Consider the following 19,040-nt stretch of genomic DNA (forward strand, 5'->3'; position numbering starts at 1 on the left):
ACCATGTAAATCAGACGCTGGCGATGGTTGCTGGAACTGATCATACCTTGGGGCTGCGGACTAAAAAATTGTCTGAAAGCATCAGTCAGACGGCCACCTTCTCCGCCGCTCCTTCTGACCAATGCCTCAGCAACACGTTGTCCAGGACCAGGAGTTTGTAACCTCCCAGTCTCTGGGAACGCGTTGCACAGACCTTTCTGCAAGGCCTCCCGGAGATGTCTCATCCTCTGCTCCCTCTGCGATGGCAAGATAAGGTCGGCAACCTTACCCTTGTACCGTGGATCAAGGAGAGTGGCCAGCCAGTAATGGTCCCTCTCCTTGATCCGAAGAATACGAGGATCCTTCCGCAGGCTTTGCAGGATCAGGGAGGCCATGCAGCGTAGGTTAGCTGAGGCATTCGGTCCGGAGTCCTCTGGGTCACTAAGGACAACATGATCCGCAGCTACCTCCTCCCAGCCACGTACAAGTCCACAGGTTTCTTGGGACTGTAAATCCTCCCTACAAGACTGCTGCTGCTGCTGATGCTGAGTGCCAGCCTCCACCTCCATGCTGACACAATCACCCTCCTCCTCCTCTTCCTCCTCCTCATCCTGTGTGATGGGTGGCACAGCAGGAACACTGTCTGGATAAAGGGGGCCTTGAGAGGCAAGGAAGTCCTCCTCTTCCTGCCTCTGTTCTGCCTCAAGTGCCCTGTCCATTATTCCACGCAGCGTATGCTCCAAGAGGTGGACAAGAGGTACAGTGTCACTGATGCATGCACTGTCACTGCTCACCATCCTTGTGGCCTCCTCAAACGGTGACAGGACAGTGCATGCATCCCTGATCATGCCCCACTGGCGTGGTGAGAAAAAACCGAGCTCCCCTGACCCTGTCCTGGTGCCGTAGTCGCACAGGTACTCATTGATGGCCCTCTGCTGCATGTGCAGCCGCTGCAGCATGGCCAACGTTGAGTTCCACCTGGTGGGCATGTCACATATAAGGCGGTTCTTGGGCAGGTTCAACTCCTTTTGGAGCTCAGCCAGTCGAGCACAGGCATTAAATGATCGGTGGAAATGCACACAGACTTTCCTGGCCTGCTTCAGGACATCCTGTAAGCCGGGGTACCTGCCCAAGAACCGCTGCACCACCAGGTTAAGGACGTGAGCTACACAGGGCACATGGGTCAGTTGTCCCTGTCGGAGGGCGGAGAGGAGGTTGGTGCCATTGTCACAAACCACCATTTCTGGCTTAAGCTGGCGTGGCGTCAACCAAGCTCTCGGCCTGCCCCTGCAGAGCTGACAAAACATCCGCCCCAGTATCCTAATAACCCCAAATTTTCAAAATCCAATTGTCATTGGGACAGAAAGTGAGGTGAAATCTTCTGAACAGGGGCACAGACAGCAAAACAAATGTTACAGGGGGATAACCCTTCCCTATGTTATCCAAAAAGCTTAAAATTGTATTTTTTGTCTGGAGCTACACTTACAAAATGTACCTGTTCCAAATTACAAACAGATTCAAAAATTTTCAGGACATTAACTTGCATATTAGCCTTTAAAATTTGCATTTGATTTTTCACATTCGGGTCCCATAGACTTTAACAGTGTCCGAATGTTCATGCGAACTTTCGGTCTATTCGCATATTCTGCTGCAAACTGGCCCAGGGGGGTGTTCAGCTCATCCCTAGTCACAGACAGAAAGTACTAACAAGAATTTAAACACTTTCCCACTCTATCCAAAATTAAGACAAAAAATGGCCAGGTTAGGTAAGTTTAAAACCCTATGAAATACTACTGCTGGAATAAAAAGCACCAGTAGATTTACATGATGCTAGGTTACATACCTTATTCTGAGCTGTGGTAACATAAAAAAGTGAAAGGAGAAAATCATCCTTTGAGTCTGCCCATTTTATTTTTATTTATTTATTTTTTATTTATTTTTATTTTTGGGTTTCTTTTCATTAACCTTGTTGTCAGACTATTGATCTATGTTTCTATCAAATCTATGTTTATCCCAAACATCTTTGAAGCCATTTACTGTTGACTGTCTCACTACTACCTCTGTTGGTAGTTTATTCCAATCATCAACTACCCTTTCAGTAAAATAATACTTTCTAAGATTCATTTTGAACTTTCCTCCAGTTCGTTTGAGGTCATGTCCCCATGTTCTTGATTTTGATTTCATATTGAAAAGACTGCCTTCCTGAACCTTATTCACCCCCTTGATACATTTAAAAGTTTCAATCATGTCTCCCCTTTTCCTTCTTTCCTCCAGACTGTACATATTAAGTTCCTGAAGTCACTTTCGATAAGTTTTATCCCCCACACCTTTCACCATTTTTGTCACCCGTCTCTGGATTCATTCCATTTTTATCAATATCTTTGTTTAAGTGAGGTTTCCACTATCTGTTAATTTTTTTTCAGTTTGTTTCCCACTTGGGGGATTTCCCTTCCCTTCTAGTGCCAAACAGGAAATTAGAAGAAATCTAGGAAATTTAGGGGAATTCCTCCCTGAGACAGCTGTTACTAAAAAAAGGTGTCCCAACTGGACAATATTTATTTATTCACAAATTTTGGCTTTTTCCTTACTATCAGTCCTTGTAACAATGGTCACTAAGACAAACAGAGAGAGTGAATTCCTCTAAATAGGACATCAACAGCAATGAAAACTTGACAGCAGTTCTAACATAGGTCTGAAACATGCAAACAGTTCCATGTAGAAATCCCTAGTGACAATAATCATTATATACAGCAAGTTGTAACAATAGATTAATATTATTATTATTATACACGATTTATATAGCTGTGTAATACAATGTATAGAGGGGACAATTATATAGATAGATTATATAATTATATATATTATATAATTATATAGATAGATGATATGAGTTATAACCATTTTTCTGTCTATCTTAGGTAAATCATCATATATTGTCTTATTGTCTAAAACTGGTACACTTAGATCTGGTACAGCTGTGTATGGTACCTAATCAATTCTAATTTCAAAAATAGAAAAACCCACCATTAGCTCACTAGCATGTAGACGCTACACCGCTCATTAAATAAGCCAGTGCAGTTTCCCCAGATTTTGCTCACCAATGTGGTGCGGTATACGTAACTAATAATAAAGTCAAAAGAAAAACCAGGAGTAAGAAAACTCCTGAAAAGAAAGTTACAGGCGGACCAAGCAGCTTAATTGGGAAATGTATTACAAAGTAGATAATATATTACAAAAATGCAAAAACTGGTTACCCACCACCAAACACCTAGACTACTACAGAGTTAAAAAAGAAAAAGTTGTCTATATAAATAGCAACTACATCACACCAGTTATCAAGCATACACCGATCACACATAGTGGGGTATTCATCTGGGGTAATAGGTAGGTAATTGTGTCATATAGTTCCCAGTAACAAGCACCATTGGAATCCCAGATGCCTCCTACCACTAATGACCACCAATGGGACCCCTAAATAATGTGGAGTCTATGCGTGAACAAGGAGGCCTGAGTTTCCAGCAGTAGTATATGCCCTTGTTCCAGATATAACAGGGTTGACAGATAAAAAGTTGGCCTGCTGTTAAGGCATCACTCTGTGTATATACACATGAACCCTGGAGTGTAGATAACTTAGACAGTTAGTGTTAGATTAAGCCATTTTATCCAGAGGGGGCTCAGAATATTAAGGTTAGCACAATTACCATTAAATGCACATTCAGGACAGTAGCACAGCACTGTATATGATATAATCAGACAAGAACCAAGTGGTCCGCCCGCCCAACCAGGGACAGGATACCGGGTAGTCCAAAGACAAGTAAATTCCTGAGTGCCCCTAGTTGGAGCCAGTCCAGTGGTAATCAGCTCACAATGGTCAGACTAGGTCGTCCGTGTTGGTCAGATCCTGTATCGGGGATGTGGAGCTCAGACTCAAAGTCTACTTGCTGTTGCGCCATAGCGCTGTGACACTGTACCAGCATGTTGTCCAGTTGCCCTCTCTAAGATGGCTCCTGCTGTCCTACTAGATTGCAGGGGGCTTGCGCTGGCAGGATGTGCTGCGTCACCCTTGATGTCAAGGCGTCACTGTCGTGGTGTCAATGGCCAGTTCTAACTTCAACTTGTTAAGTTAAAGTGTTTGTTACCCCAACATTTCATATTCCTGACTTGAGCCTGCTGTACCATGTACTTGTATGAAAAAGTATCCTGTTCACCTTGTATTGCTTCCTTTGTGTGTAACCCCTGGTATTCCTGTCAGGCCCTCTACTTTCCAATTAAAAACTGACCACACTAAGCAGGAGAACACAGCATTGTCAGTTCTCTAGCTGTGCTGGCAACTCAGCCTGCTCTCCTCCAATGATCACGGCCGCACAGCTTATTTCTGGGAAGCTCCGTGTAACATTGCTTCTCCTCTCACCAGCTCTTATGCAGCTGAGAACAGAGGGAATGTGATCACTTATAAAAAAAAAAGTTATTTATATTTTCTTTTTTTTTTTTTCCACAAAGAATTTATTTATTTATTAGATTTTGCACATAACAGTTTATACGTTCAGAACAGAAAACAAGAAACATTATCTGCAGAGATTCCAGGGCAGCGGCATGAAGTATGTTAATGATGTGGATATTAAGCCCGTTGGGAATCCCTCTTAACAGTTCAAAACCAGAAGGGGGTTTACGTTGTCATACTTGGTAGGAGAAAAGGTAGAAAAGTAAGTGAGGAATGAAGAAGAAAAAAGAGAAAGAAAGAGAAAGAAAAAGAGAAAAAAAGAAAAAAAAAAAAAAAAAAGAAAGAAAAAGAAAGGGGGAAGGGGGGGTGTACGAGCAGGAAGGGAGGATAGGTTTTAAAGAGGGGGGAAGAATATTGAAAGAAGAGGGAAAAGAGGGGTGGGGAGAATAGGGAGCAAGAAAAGGAACAGGGGATGGAAAAGGGGAGGGGGAAGGGGGGGTGTAAGGTATAATTGCTATCAAGGTCTTATGCCCATAGGATACATGATCCAGAGCGGGCCAACCCCCTCGGTATATTCCGGCAGCAACTAATGTTCAAGTGCCATAGGTCTGAAAGCGTTGCGTAGATTTAAAGTGGAGCCAGCAGGCCCATGTTGTTGTAAATTTTTGAATACGTTCCTGAGAAATATGTACTAGTTCTTCCATTTCCTCTATCCTGGAAATCCTCAAAAACCATTTGCCTATTGTTGGAGTGTGTGTACTTCGCCAGTGCACCGGGATGCATAATCTCGCCGCGTTTACCATGTGCATGGCGAGGGACTTATAGTACTCAGATTTAGTCAGGTGGGTGTGGTGTAAGGCCGCGTACACACGCGCGGACTGTTGGCCCAACCTTGTCCGCTGAACAGTGTTTGGGCGGACAGTCCGCTCGTGTGTGGGCTTTCAGCAGACAGTTTCAGCGGACAGTTGGACGGACAAGGTTTTACGGAAATTCCGAAAAACTGTCCGCTGAAACCTTGTTTCAACGAACAGTCCGCCCGTGTGTAGGCTTGTTCGTCAAACTAAGTTCCGCGCATGCTCAGAAAGGATTTTCAAGCCGAAAGTTATAATGCAGTGTATAGGACGTCGTATTTTGCGTCCCGTCGTACGTGCCGTTCATGTCATCGCGCACGGTTTCAGCAAACTGTTCGTTCGTCGTGTGTGGCCATGTCCGTCCATGCTAAGTTTGAGCGGACTGTTCGCTCAAACTGTTGGACGGACAAAGTTGGGCCAACAGTCCGCGCGTGTGTACGCGGCCTTAGAGGTACTGTGCTGGAGAGTAATCTAAAGTATAAGTGGTTATGTGGGCAATAAGCTCATGCACCTCCTTCCAGAATGGCTCGAGGCATTCACATTCCCACCATATGTGGAGCATGGTTCCTTTCGCCTTCTTACACCTCCAGCATGTATCTGGAATGGAGGAGGAAAACTTATGTAGAAGTGAAAGAGTCCTATACCAACGCGTTTCAATTTTATAACAGTTTTCCTGGATGGCAACATTAAGAGATCCCTTGTGGACGTATTCATTGATAAGGGCCCAATTATCGTCTGTGAGAGGTGCCTGAAGGTCACGTTCCCAAGCTACACGAGCTGGGTCCGAATAACTAGGGACTTCATCCATAAGTATCTCATAGATACCGGAGATCAGGTGTCTTTGTGGGGGGAGACGCGTGCAGATCGATTCAAATGGAGTCAGGTGTCTTGTCCAAGTCTCTGTCGTCGCCTGAGTGGAGAGAAAATGTCGGATCTGTCTATATATCCAGAATGGAAAGGAATTGGAGGGGGGCGTCGCTACTAAATCCTCATAGGAGCGGGGGGCTCCTCGGGCAAAGAACTGATGAGCCAGGATTTCCTCCTGTGGCCACGCCTGTCTAAGAAAAGAGGATGAGATACCCGGTGTAAAGCCGGGGTTCCCCCTTAAGGGTGTCAGGGGACCGGGCACAGAGGAGAGCGCAGCCGATTTTGTTGCCTTTCTAAAGGCTTCTAAAGATGGGTAGATGATTGGGTGCGCCCCGACCTCTACAGGCCAAAGTCGGGAGGGAACCCAGGGTAAGGACCTAAGAGGGAGATGCGTAAAAGATTTCTCCAGTGTCACCCAGAGCTTACCCGCCTCATGAATGCGCCAATCGACAAGTCGAGTAAGGTGGCTCGCCAAGTAATAGTTATAGAGGTCTGGTAGCCCAATACCACCTCTGAGTTTGGGGCGTGTTAAACGTGTATATTTAATGCGTGGCGGGGAGTTCCTCCATATAAACAATGAACATGCTGACTTGTATGTTGGAAAGTATATTTTCTTTTTATATCTATACACAAATGTTTTTCCTTTCATTTTTATTTTAAACGAAATGGATCGTTTTCCAATCACTTTAACCTCCCTGGCGGTACGATTATTTTGGATTTTAGGTGCTAAAAGCGGTACAATTATTTTGCATGAAAATTTGGCGTTTTATATTGTAGTCCTGTAATTCTTAGGAATAACTCTCTTAAATCTGTCCAAACCAGAGTCTAGCAGACATCCCGGGTATAATAAAGTTTGAAAAATGAAATCATAAATTATAATATAATAAATAACTATAAATAATTGTACCAAATAATAATATAACAATAATAAAAATGATTCAATAATGTAATCAAATCAAAAACACTGAAATTTGCTCAGTTGCAGAATTGTCACAGTCATTACTTTTCAATATTTGATGACGGATCTCCCCACAAATCGCTGTCACTCAATTCTGCGAGTGATTCCAATTTATTATCATTATTTTCTAGTTGGTCTAAAACCATTTTTGATGTAAAGGGACAGTTTTGGTTGCTATGGACAATCTCCAGTTTTCAGGCATAAAGAACAGTTTTTATAATATAAAACTGCATGCAGGACACTGGGCAGACCACTAGGGACAAAGGGGATGTGAAATATTTACATACAGCAATGTATTCTGTAAGATTACATTATACTGTATGTATACTGTGTGTTTCACTTTTTGAATTTGGCGCCGATCTCTGTCCCCGTGCGTCGCAACGCTCGCAGGGAACGGAGATCGGCTCCGTGATAGATCGAGCGAGACACAGCTCGCTCGTACAGCGGGGAGACAACGCTGGATCCGAGGGAGAAGGTAAGTAAGCATCCTCCTGGATCCAGCGATGCAGTCCCGAGTCTGGCTCGGGGTTACCGCTAATGGTACAAAAATTCCACCCCGAGCCAGACTCGGGAAGACCGTCAGGGGGGTTAAGAAATAAAACATGGAAGCTACCGTATATACTCGAGTATAAGCCGAGATTTTCAGCCTCTTTTTTGAGGCTGAAAGTGCCCCCCTCGGCTTATACTCGAGTCATCGCTGTCTGCCCGCTCGATCAGCGTGTCGAGCAGACAGACAGCGGCCATTCTAGAATTCAAAAGCCGCGCCTCCGGCTCCGCCTTCGCCTGTGATAGGCGGAACACTGAATTTCCCAGCAGCCTGTGTTCCGCCTATCACGGGCATCTTCTCATCCTCGTACTACGGACGAGGATGAGACGATGCCCGTGATAGGCGGAACACAGGCTGCTGGGAAATTGAGTGTTCCGCCTATCACGGACATCCGATAGGCGGAACAGCAGTCAGTGGGAAATTGAGTGTTCCGCCTATCACCGACGGAGGCGCGGCTTTTGAATCCTAGAATGGCCGCCGACGAAGAGCTGAAGGACGGAGGCTTGGCTCGGGACGGGACGGGCCGGGCCGGGACGGGCCGGGACGGGACGCAGGCTGGACGGGACGCAGGCTGGACGGGACGCAGGCTGGACGGGACGCAGGCAGGACGGACACAGGCAGGCTGGACACAGGTAGGCTGCACGGACACACACACACACACACACACACACACACACACACACACACACACACACGGATGCATGGACACACACACACACACACACACACACACACACGGATGCATGGACACACACACACACACACACGGATGCATGGACACACACACAGGGATGGATGGACCCACAGGGATGGACGGACACACAGGGATGGACAGGCATGTCTCACCCTCGGCTTATACACGAGTCAATAATTTTTTCCAGTTTTTTGGGGGTAAATTGGGGGCCTCGGCTTATATTCGGGTCGGCCTATACTCGAGTATATACGGTAATTGGTTTCTATGCACAGCTGCACCAGATTTTGCACTTGCAAGTTTTAGTAAATAACCCTTCTGTGTGTAACATCTTCTGTGAACAGACCAAGAGCGCTTCCCACAGATTATATTTTTCTATTGTCTGATCTGACAAACATTTGACAAACTATGACAATAGTTGGTTCATTTTATGCATACATGCAATCAGGGCCGTCTTTAATATTGATTGGACCTTGGGCAAATGTTTTCTTGGGCCCCCCCAAAATACAATTTTGCTCTCCACCTGCTCTAAGACATACAATAAATAGCAGGTAGACTTAGAAATAGCTTTCCTGTATCAGATCAGGCAGCGGTCGCGATTGGTTGCCAGAGGTTACAGTGTATCATTACCACTCACTGACTGGTGGCTAGAGGTTACAGCACACATTACGGCTCACTGATTAGTTGCTAGAGGTTACAGCATGATTTCTGCTTGTTGATTGGTTGCTAGAGATTACTGTACAGTAATACTGCTTACTGATTGGTTGCAAGAGATTATAGCACATCTTCTCCTCACTGTAGGGGGCATGATATACATATGAATGTCGCCTTTATTTACATATCTACGCCACCGGATGCAGCTATTTACATATGAATGCCACTATTTACTTATGCTTGCCGGTTATTTACATGTAAACACAGGGTCTGCTGGTGAGTCATTTGTACAAAACAATAGGGCAGAGCTGGGTAGCATTAGTAGCAGCACTTCACCCTGAGATATCAGGACACAGTACAGGATTAAAACATCAAGGGGCAAGGGAATTTAAACTGGGATAGTTGGCAAGTATGAGGCAGCTGCTTTGGGCCCCACAACAATGACAGGGCCCAGGGCAGCTGTCCCTTTTGCCCTGCCTTAAAAATGGCCCTGCATGCAATTGAAATATATCATAGACTGTCAAATATTAACAAACTGATTTTCTAGGAGAGAGAAAACAAATGTTAGTTAACAGCTGTTAGGAGATATTGGTTGATTTACTAAAGTGAATAGAAAATGTTCACTTATAAAAATTAATGTTCCCTTTTCAAAATGTATGTTTCCTTATCTTAGTAAAGAAGGTTAAGGTGTGTTCGCTTTAACTACCCAGTTGCTTGCAAATTAAAAACATAACTTTTGCTTGTAAGAGATTGGATTACTGAAACATTACAGCTTCACCTTATTCACTAAACTCTTTGAAGTGAACATCTTTTCTTCCTTCTTTAAATATATATCAATGTATCATTGTGAACAGTCACACAGGGTGATGGACAGGGAAATTGTGTTCACATCTGCCAGAGCATGCATTTGTAGTGACTAATGATTTCCAGGGAAACAGTTTGACATTTAAAAATTTTAATTTTTGTTGGATCAGATAGCAATGTTATTCCATGAGCTAGCCCACAGTATACTGTATATAACTGGTAATATACTGTCAAGCAGTATTTGAATATCCTATTGTTTTGTAATATTAAATATATCTGCAAACAGAATAAATAAAACACATTTAAATATATTTTGAGTAAACACAAACAACAGAAAAAAATGTGGTGTTTCAAAATTATTAGTGAAAAGACTATTTATCTGCTTCCCGACCGCCTCACGCAGATATACAGCAGCAGAAGGGAACATACATGCATATTAACGTACCTGTACATGCCCTTTAAGTGGCGACTCACGGGCGCGTGTGCTGTGATCTCCATGACCGCGATCGCGGGTCCTGCGGACCCGATGTCCACGATCATCTCACGGTGAGGAAGAATGGGGAAATGCGAAATGTAAACAAGCATCTCCCCATTCTGCCTTAGCGACACTGTCACTGATCAGCTCTCCCTGTAATCGGGAGCGCTGATCAGTGACGTGTCACACACAGCCCCCCCTCCACAGTAAAAATCACTCACTAGGACACACTTAACCCCTACAGTGCCACCTAATGGTTAACCCCTTCACAGCCAGTGCCATTTTTACAGTAATCAATGCAATTTTTTTGCATTGATCGCTGTATTAATGCCAATGGTCCCAAAATATTGTCAAAATTGTCCGATGTGTCCGTCATAAAAATCGCTGATCGCCGCCATTCCTAGTAAAAAAAAAAACAATAAAAATGCCATAAAACGATCCCCTATTTTGTAGACGCTATAACTTTGGCACAAACCAACCAATAAACGCTTATTGCCATTTTTAAATTTTTTGGGGGATATTTATTATAGCAAAAAGTAAAAAATTATGTGTTTTTTTAAAAAGTGTTGCTATTGTTTTGTTTATAGCGCAAAAAATTAAAACTGCAGAGCTGATCAAATACCACGAAAAGAAAGCTCTATTTGTGGAGAAAAAAGGGCATCAATTTTGTTTGGGAGCCATGACGCACGACCGCACAATTGTCAGTTAAAGCGTTGCAGTGCCGAATCGGAAAAAGTGCTCTGGTCAGGAAGGGGGTAAATTCTTCCGGGGCTGAAGTGGTTATATAAACCACACTGGAGGCTGGGCCTACTTGTCTTACCTTATTTAGTCTTTCAAGATTTCCTTTAAGAAGTTGCTGATACTCACATTCATTTTGGTATCTGTAAACAAAAATAAAACATGACTAAAGACTCCCCAAAAACTTTTTTTCAAACATAGCAGTAAAACGCGGGGTAAAAAAAAAATTGGTGATTTCATCTTCTTTCCAATATTATAAACCTTTTATTTTATATAAAACCATCTGCAAATATACTCTATACAATCATAAATGAAAGATCAGTTAAATTCACCTAGTAAAGGATCTTCTCTAATTTTTCTCTCTGATCATCTCATCACTTTTTACTCCAGATTTTGTTTAGTGCTGCAAAAGACACACACTTAAATACATCTATATCTATCTATATCCATATCTATCTATCTATCTATCTATCTATCTATCTATCTATCTATCTATCTATCTATCTATCTATCTATCTATCTATCTATCTATCTATCTATCTATCTATCTATCTATCTATCTATTTTTCTATCTAGCCAGGTGCAGGTTACCAAGAAAGGGTGAAGAGGAGACATAAAAAAAAAATTCCATAGAATGTTCATTTCCCCCTTTTTCTCATGAACAAGGGCATTGCAGCATTTCCTGCCTCTAGAGCAGTGATGGCGAGCCTTGGCACCCCAGATGTTTTGGAACTACATTTCCCATGCTGCTCAACTACACTGCAGAGTGCATGAGCTTAATGGGAAATGTAGTTCCAAAACATCTGGGGTGCTAAGGTTCGACATCAATGCTCTAGAGGGAGATAGACCTTCCTGTCTTGAAGCAGAGGATCTTGGAACTGGTAATCCTGCAGTTAACAAAACTGAAGCCCAAAAAAAAACTGCAAATCCCAGCCAAGATGATTTTGTCCCTGTATAACTTAAAAAAATGAGTAGCAGTACAAGTAATAAATAGAAAACCATGTAATAACATCATAAACTACATGCTATGCTTGCTGGACAGATGCACATTTATTTCAACTCAGTCCCCTCGCATGTAATTTGTTATCTCTGAGGGTTAGATTTGGTTGCATATACAGTGGCAAGAAAAAGTATATGAGCCCCTTGGAATTAACAGTTTTTCTGCAGTAATTTGCCATACAGTGTGATCTGATCCTCATTTAAGTCACAACAATAGAAAAGTGCCATGTGCTTAAAGTGTGAGTAAACTCTCATGCATGATTTTTACCTATAGGTAAGCCTATAAAAAGGCTTACCTACAGGAATTGTTTAGGAGATATTTACTGTAGATGCTGTCGGAGAGGTCACGGCATACACATACTTCGATTCTCCAAGCAACATGCTAATATCCGCAACATTATTCAGAAACACTGGTCAATCCTAAAGGATGACCAAAAAATTGGAGATCTCATTTCAGCACATCCTTCAATTACCTATAGACGAGCTACTTCTCTGCGTGACAAATTAGTTCAAAGCGAATATCAGGATGAGACAAAACGAGCTAGACATTTCTCAGTCCTTGGATCCTTCCCGTGTAGCCACTGTTCCTCCTGTAGATACATCAGACGAGAAAATGGTAGAACATTCCGCCCTGCACATTTTGCTAATTGCCAAATGCGGGGGGTCGTATACTTCATGGAGTGTGAATGCGGCGCGTTCTACGTGGGGAAAATGAAATTAGAATTCCATACAAGAATAGCGAAACACATCTACAGTATGGAGATTGGGAATTACTATCTCCCCCTAGGACGTCATGTGGTCACCATACATAATTATAAGATGCCCAAGGTTTCTTTTGCCATATTGGATAGTGTACACATTTCCAATCGTGGAGGAGATTGGAATAAGATCCTTCTCCAACACGAGCAAAGATGGATTTTTTAATTAAACGCTACCACATATCCTGGTTTGAACTAAGCTATTTCGTTTGCCCCTTTTCTCAAGGGATTTATCTCAGGAAGGACACAGTAGAAACGTATCCACTCCTACTTAGATTGTCTCACCGTGATCCCCTTTTAAGTTTAAAACCTAATTCAGATTGATCTATTTGGTCCAAGTTTTTCCTTCCTGTTTTTCGATACTGGATACATGATCCTTAATAGACTTATTGTCAATTGAATCATTGCCAATTATTCGTCTTCGAAAAACCTTTTTCGCTATAACTTTTTTGTCACTTTTTTTATATATGCATAATTGAAGTTTTTATATATATGTCTATACTAATCAATACTGCTAATTATTGGGTGAATTTTCTTACATAATTTATGGTCGAAGCCCTATGGCCGATACGGATATGAACCAATAGACTTTACCATAAGATTAACAACATGAAATGGACCTGAAGTGTGCCCTGGTCTGATGGTCGGTATACCAAAATAAGGGGGCATACCCTTGATTAGAAATTAATATATTGTGAAGAGAAATGAATTTGAGAAATGCCCTGAAAAGGGGATGGGAGGGTGGGTGCCGCGCACCGGAAACCGACAAAGACCACAGGCGAGCGGGCTGGTTAAATACCCTCCGGGCTCCTCCCATAAATTCAGGCCACCATACTGGCCTTCCTACTTATGGTCGAAGCCCTATGGCCGATACGGATATGAACCAATAGACTTTACCATAAGATTAACAACATGAAATGGACCTGAAGTGTGCCCTGGTCTGATGGTCGGTAGACCAAAATAAGGGGGCAAAAACATTCAGGTAGGGGTGTAGTTTTATTCGTTTTAGCTTAATTAGATGAGCGAGTTTGGTGAATGCTTGTGCCATTTCCACACGAGGATTGGGGATGTACTGGGCGAGGTAGGCAGGGTTCCAACTGCTTAGTCTCTCAATGACGTGACTTGGGACCCAGGCCAACATGCTGCCAAGGGTGCTCAAATACTAAAGAGTGACCACGGTATGGACCGAGGTCGAGGTGTAGGCTGCGTAGAAGGACCTAACCGAGAGCGGTCCTGACCTAGCTTCATCAACAAGATCAACCTCGGCCCAGTTGTTGGTGGTGAAAGCCATGGCCTGTCCTGTCTTGACATAACCCCAGAGTCGAGAGGCTGTCATGACCAGGTATAGCTTGAAGAGGGAGGAAGTCCAGGTAAACCCGGGGTTTAGGAGTATCCCTGATGCCATGGTTCTGTAAGCCAGTGGTGGCCAAAAATTGCAGCGAAGCCTGTGGAGGCTGCGGCATCCGTCACTACCAGGGGTGACGGGGCATCGTAGATGGTATAAACATCGCTATACCAATCCATGCAGTAAGGGACCTTCCGACATAGATAGGACTGCTAATGCTACGGCATCTAAATTAAGGATCTAAGAGGGGTCCTGCGTCCGTGAGAGGGAGACCAGGAGGCGTGACATAAAGATTGACCCTGGGGGATGGCCCGTATTGTAGATTTTGACCATTCGTCAGGTGGTGTCTGTGTAGCACTTGGCTGCCAGTGCTACTAACGATAAACTGGGTAGGCCGTGAAAACCACAAAGGGCCCGGTAGATGGCCGCTTGGATGACTAGACTGGGGAATGTGCGAGGATTTTATGTGTCCCTAAAGATGGCAGATGTGATGGGCGAGTGTATGCCGTTGGCTATGGGCTGATGCCTCTAGATGCCTCGTAGTGGCGATCTTACTGTATGGGCCGTAAGACAGATGGCTCTCCGGGTCCTGTAAGGATAAGAAATGCTGAACGCTGGCTAGGTATAGCCTGACTGTGTAACAAGAAGAAGCCAGTTGCGTGTGTCAACACGATCCCGGGGCAGGACGGAAGTTGAACTCAACTGTCCTAAGGGAGAGATGACAGACAGGGAACGGTGAATGGCTTGTAAGAAAAGCCACAGAAGACAAGTGGCCAATTAAGTGCTGCTGAAAACAACGTGTAGCCAGTTTGTGGGCCACTGAGAATGTGCTAGCAAAGAATGATTGCAAGAAGTTATGCTAAGTCGCGAGCCTTGGCACGATTGCAAAAGTTGTGTTTAAACATGTGCTTGCGACAATGGCACGGGAGTTTGTCACTGGAGATGTGTTCGTAGTGACTCTGAGAAATTCGTGTTACCGCATGTGCTTTGCGAAGACTGCAGGAGTTGTGCTCGAACGTGTGTTTGGATGCGTGCTTGCAACGATTGCAAGATGTAATGCCAAGATGCGTGCTTGCAACGATTGCAAGATGTTATGCTAGGACGCGTGCCTGCCACGATTGCAAGGAGTTACACCAGGATACGTGCTTGCCATGATTGTAAGAAGTTATGCCAGGATGCGTGCCTGCAATGATTGCTTAGCTGTTATGCCAAGATGCGTGCTTGCAACGATTGCAAGATGTTATGCTAGGATGCGTGCCTGCAACGATTTGCAAGGAGTTCCCCAGGATGCGTGCTTGCCATAGTTGTAAGGAGTCATGCCAGGATAGGTGCTTGCAACGATTGCAAAGAGTTATGCCAGGATGCGAGCCTGCAACGATTGTAAGGAGTTATGCCAGGATGCGTGCTTGCAACGATAGCAAGGAGTTATGGTAGGATACATGGGTAGCCAGGTCGAAAAAGACAGAAGTCCATCCAGTCCAACCACAAATTAAATAAACAAAGTATCGCACAACCCAACATACCCAATTCTACACCCACAGCTGATCCAGAGGAAGGCAAAAAACCCCAGCAGAGCATAGTCCAATTTGCTACAGCAAGGGAAAAAATTCCTTCCTGATCCCTCGAGAGGCAATCGGATTTTTCCCTGGATCAACTTTACCTATAAACATAAGTACCCCGTTATATAATGTACATTTAGGAAAGTATCCAGGCTTTCCTAAAGGAATCTATTGAGCTAGCCAGAACTGCCTGCTAGCAATGATTGCAATAAGCTTGTGCCTGGACATCTGCTTGCAATGATTGCAAGAGTTCTATGCTTGAATGAGTGTTTGCAATGATTGCAAGAGGTCCATGCTTGAATGCGTGTTTGCCATGATTGCAAGAGGTCTATGCTCGAATGCGTGCTTGCAACGATTGCAAGAAGTCTATGCTCGAATGCGTGTTTGCAACGATTGCAAGAAGTCTATGCTTGTATGCGTGCTTGCAACGATTGCAAGAAGTCTATGCTTGGATGCGTGCTTGCAATGATTGCAAGAAGTCTATACTTGGATGCATGCTTGCAACGATTGCAAGAAGTCTATGCTTGGATGCGTGCTTGCAACGATTGCAAGAAGTCTATGCTTGGATGCGTACTTGCAACGATTGCAAGAAGTCTATGCTTGGATGCGTGTTTGCAACGATTGCAAGACGTCCATGCTTGAACGCGTGCTTGCAACGACTACAAGAAGTCTGTGCCTGGAAACATGTTTGTAATGATTGCAGGGAGCGTATGCTTGGGTGCGTGCTAGCAGTGATTTGCAAGAAGTTGTTTCTTGGATGTGTATGGAATGAATCCGATATGAATCGGTCGAACAAACCGAATCTTATATGAGCCGATCGCATGAAATTAATCTGACAAAACCCGTTTTAGAGTGTATGAATTTAATCTAATATATAAGAGACTGTGGAGAGTACGGGATGAACCAGGTGCGACTCAATTTGCCGCTGGGGCGACTGGAATTGAAACGGGTTGTAGCGTGTATGAAAATGAAACTGACACGAATCTTTGTAACTATATGTAACAAATCCTGATAGGAACCGATCGTAAGATGTATGAAAGGAAACCAAGATGCATTGGATTGTGCGACTATCAGGGGGAGTAGTAGTGAGGAGAAGGTTTTAACGAACGAATCGAGACCCTTGGCTGAAATTCGAAGCACGAAGGATCGATCTATAGTGAGTGTCGGACTTGGAGGAATGACAGGCAACATGCGAACGATACCTGTAATGCTGACGTGACGGGTGCGAACCAATGTATTGTTGGTATGAGTGGATTAGACTCAAGTGACAAGAGTGTGCAGTGAATGAGTGAAATGTTTGCTGTGACATAGGCTGATTGCGATAACCGACGTTTCAGACGAAAAGTGATGAGATGAACTGTGGAGCATGTAACGAAATGCGACCGAGCCAATTCGGAACAAAACAATTGGAGCACACCGGAACAAATCGGTGCCTCACGGATGCGACTGACTCGAATCGGGGCACGGTATATGACGGTCAAATTAATGAAATATGTGTTATGACAGAGGCATAAGTCGAACGTGCCGCGACTGCGACTGATGAGGTACCGGACCCTGGAGTATGCACTGAAATTAGGTTAAAGCACTGGGGCACACCGTAACGAATCAGTGCATTACGTATGCAACCGGATTCGAAACGGAGTGCGGTACGTGGCGGCGAAATTATTTTGATTGCCATGACAGAGGCACGAATCGATCATGCCGCTGTTGCGACTGACCGTTAACCGTGTACGCTCTGGAGCATGTACTGAAATGTGGCTGAAATACCTGGGGCGCGCCGAGACGAATTAGCGCACAATGCGACTGGATTCGTATCGGAAGCGTGATACGTGACAGTGAACCGATTTCCCATGACAGAGACATGAATCAGAGAACCGAAACCTGCAACCAACAATGAATCCTGACTCTGGAGCATGTACTGAAATGAGGCCGTAACAACTGGGGCACATCGGAACGAATCGGTGCATCATAGATGCGACTAGACTCGAATCGGAGCGCGGTAGGTGACAGTGAAATGAGTGACAAAAGTTTGCCATGACAGAGGCCCGAACCGGTCGTGCCGCGATTGCGACTGACAACGAACGGGACTCTGGAGCATGTACTGAAATGAGGCCGAAAAATACCTGGGGCCGTCCGGACGAATCGATGCACGGGGATGCGACCGGATTCGAACTGAACGTACTATGTGACAATGAAATGTTTCCCATGATAGAGCTACGAATCGGAGAGGACGCAACCTGCGACCGTCAACGAACGGGCTCTAGAGCATGTACCGAAATGAGGCCAACGCAACTGGGACACGTCGATCGAACCTGTGCGTTTTGAGAAAAGCGACTGGTTTCGATTCGAACGTAATAGGTGAGGTGAAATGACTCCCATGACAGAGACCCGGGTCGTTTTAACAACGAGCGGGCTCTGGAGCATGTACCGAAATGAGGCCGAGCAAGTTAGGGGCACACCAGAACAAAACGGCGCATTTAGCGGATGCGACTGGCTTCGAATCGGAGCGCCGTGCGTGACAGAAATGAGTGAAATGATGAAATGACCTACGTGAGCCAGCTATGGCAGAGGTACGAGTCGTTGTGCCGTGAGACACGACTGGCAACGATTTTGACTGTGGAACACGGTAACGAGACTATATAACAAGTACTAAAACAGTGCAGTTTTTTCCTACCAGCAATATCTACCGAAATGATGCCCGTGAAATGAAGGGCGCTGCGAAATTAGAGCGTATTGAGTGATAACAACTGTTATCTTAACGAGCGATTCGATATTTCAGGTTTTAACGACACTAAAAATAGTACAGGAAGGTCAATCGAGACCCTTACCTGCGGCAGTCGAGCTGGCGACGTTGTACAGAGCCGGCGACGTTGTACAAAACGAACGGGAAAGAAAACCACGAGAGAGACGTTTGTCCGAATGGAAACGAAACACGAGCCGTCGGCCTAGTGACGTAGTGCCGCGCACCGGAAACCGACAAAGACCACAGGCGAGCGGGCTGGTTAAATACCCTCCGGGCTCCTCCCATAAATTCAGGCCACCATACTGGCCTTCCTACTTATATGTAAGATGTGGTGACTATACATGTCTTCTCTCTCCCTGCCTCTAGATGGCGCCTTGACCTTTGTTGTCGCTGGTCTTACAGGGCGGACTGCAGCGGTGTGGCTTCCCGGCCGGACGAGTGGATGGGTCCGAGCGCGCGCGGGCCCCTCCCCTAGGCTCCCAGGGTTTAGACGGGTAGGTACCGCCCGCTTCCCTGGGATACGTCGCCCGGCCGACGGCATTCCGGAACAGCTCCGGACACGGCACGTCAGTGCGCATGCGTGATCTTCGCGGGTGTGCGTGACGTGCTGACGTCACGCCTGTGCGACGGA

At 44.8% G+C, this 19,040-nt stretch overlaps 1 protein-coding gene across 1 annotated transcript in view; it reads right to left on the bottom strand.

Annotated features, from left to right (window-relative positions):
- Positions 1-19,040, bottom strand: part of BFSP1 (beaded filament structural protein 1) — a 68,975-nt gene that overhangs the window by 37,092 nt on the left and 12,843 nt on the right. The window contains exon 2 of the mRNA XM_077485935.1: positions 11,088-11,148. Within this exon, the coding sequence (XP_077342061.1) occupies positions 11,088-11,148 (61 nt within the window). The remainder of the gene's footprint in view (positions 1-11,087; positions 11,149-19,040) is intronic.

The sequence above is a fragment of the Lithobates pipiens genome, unplaced genomic scaffold (assembly GCF_037356315.1).
Source record: "Lithobates pipiens isolate NorthernLeopardFrog02 unplaced genomic scaffold, aLitPip1_a1.2 Scaffold_18, whole genome shotgun sequence".
Lineage (NCBI taxonomy): Eukaryota > Metazoa > Chordata > Amphibia > Anura > Ranidae > Lithobates > Lithobates pipiens.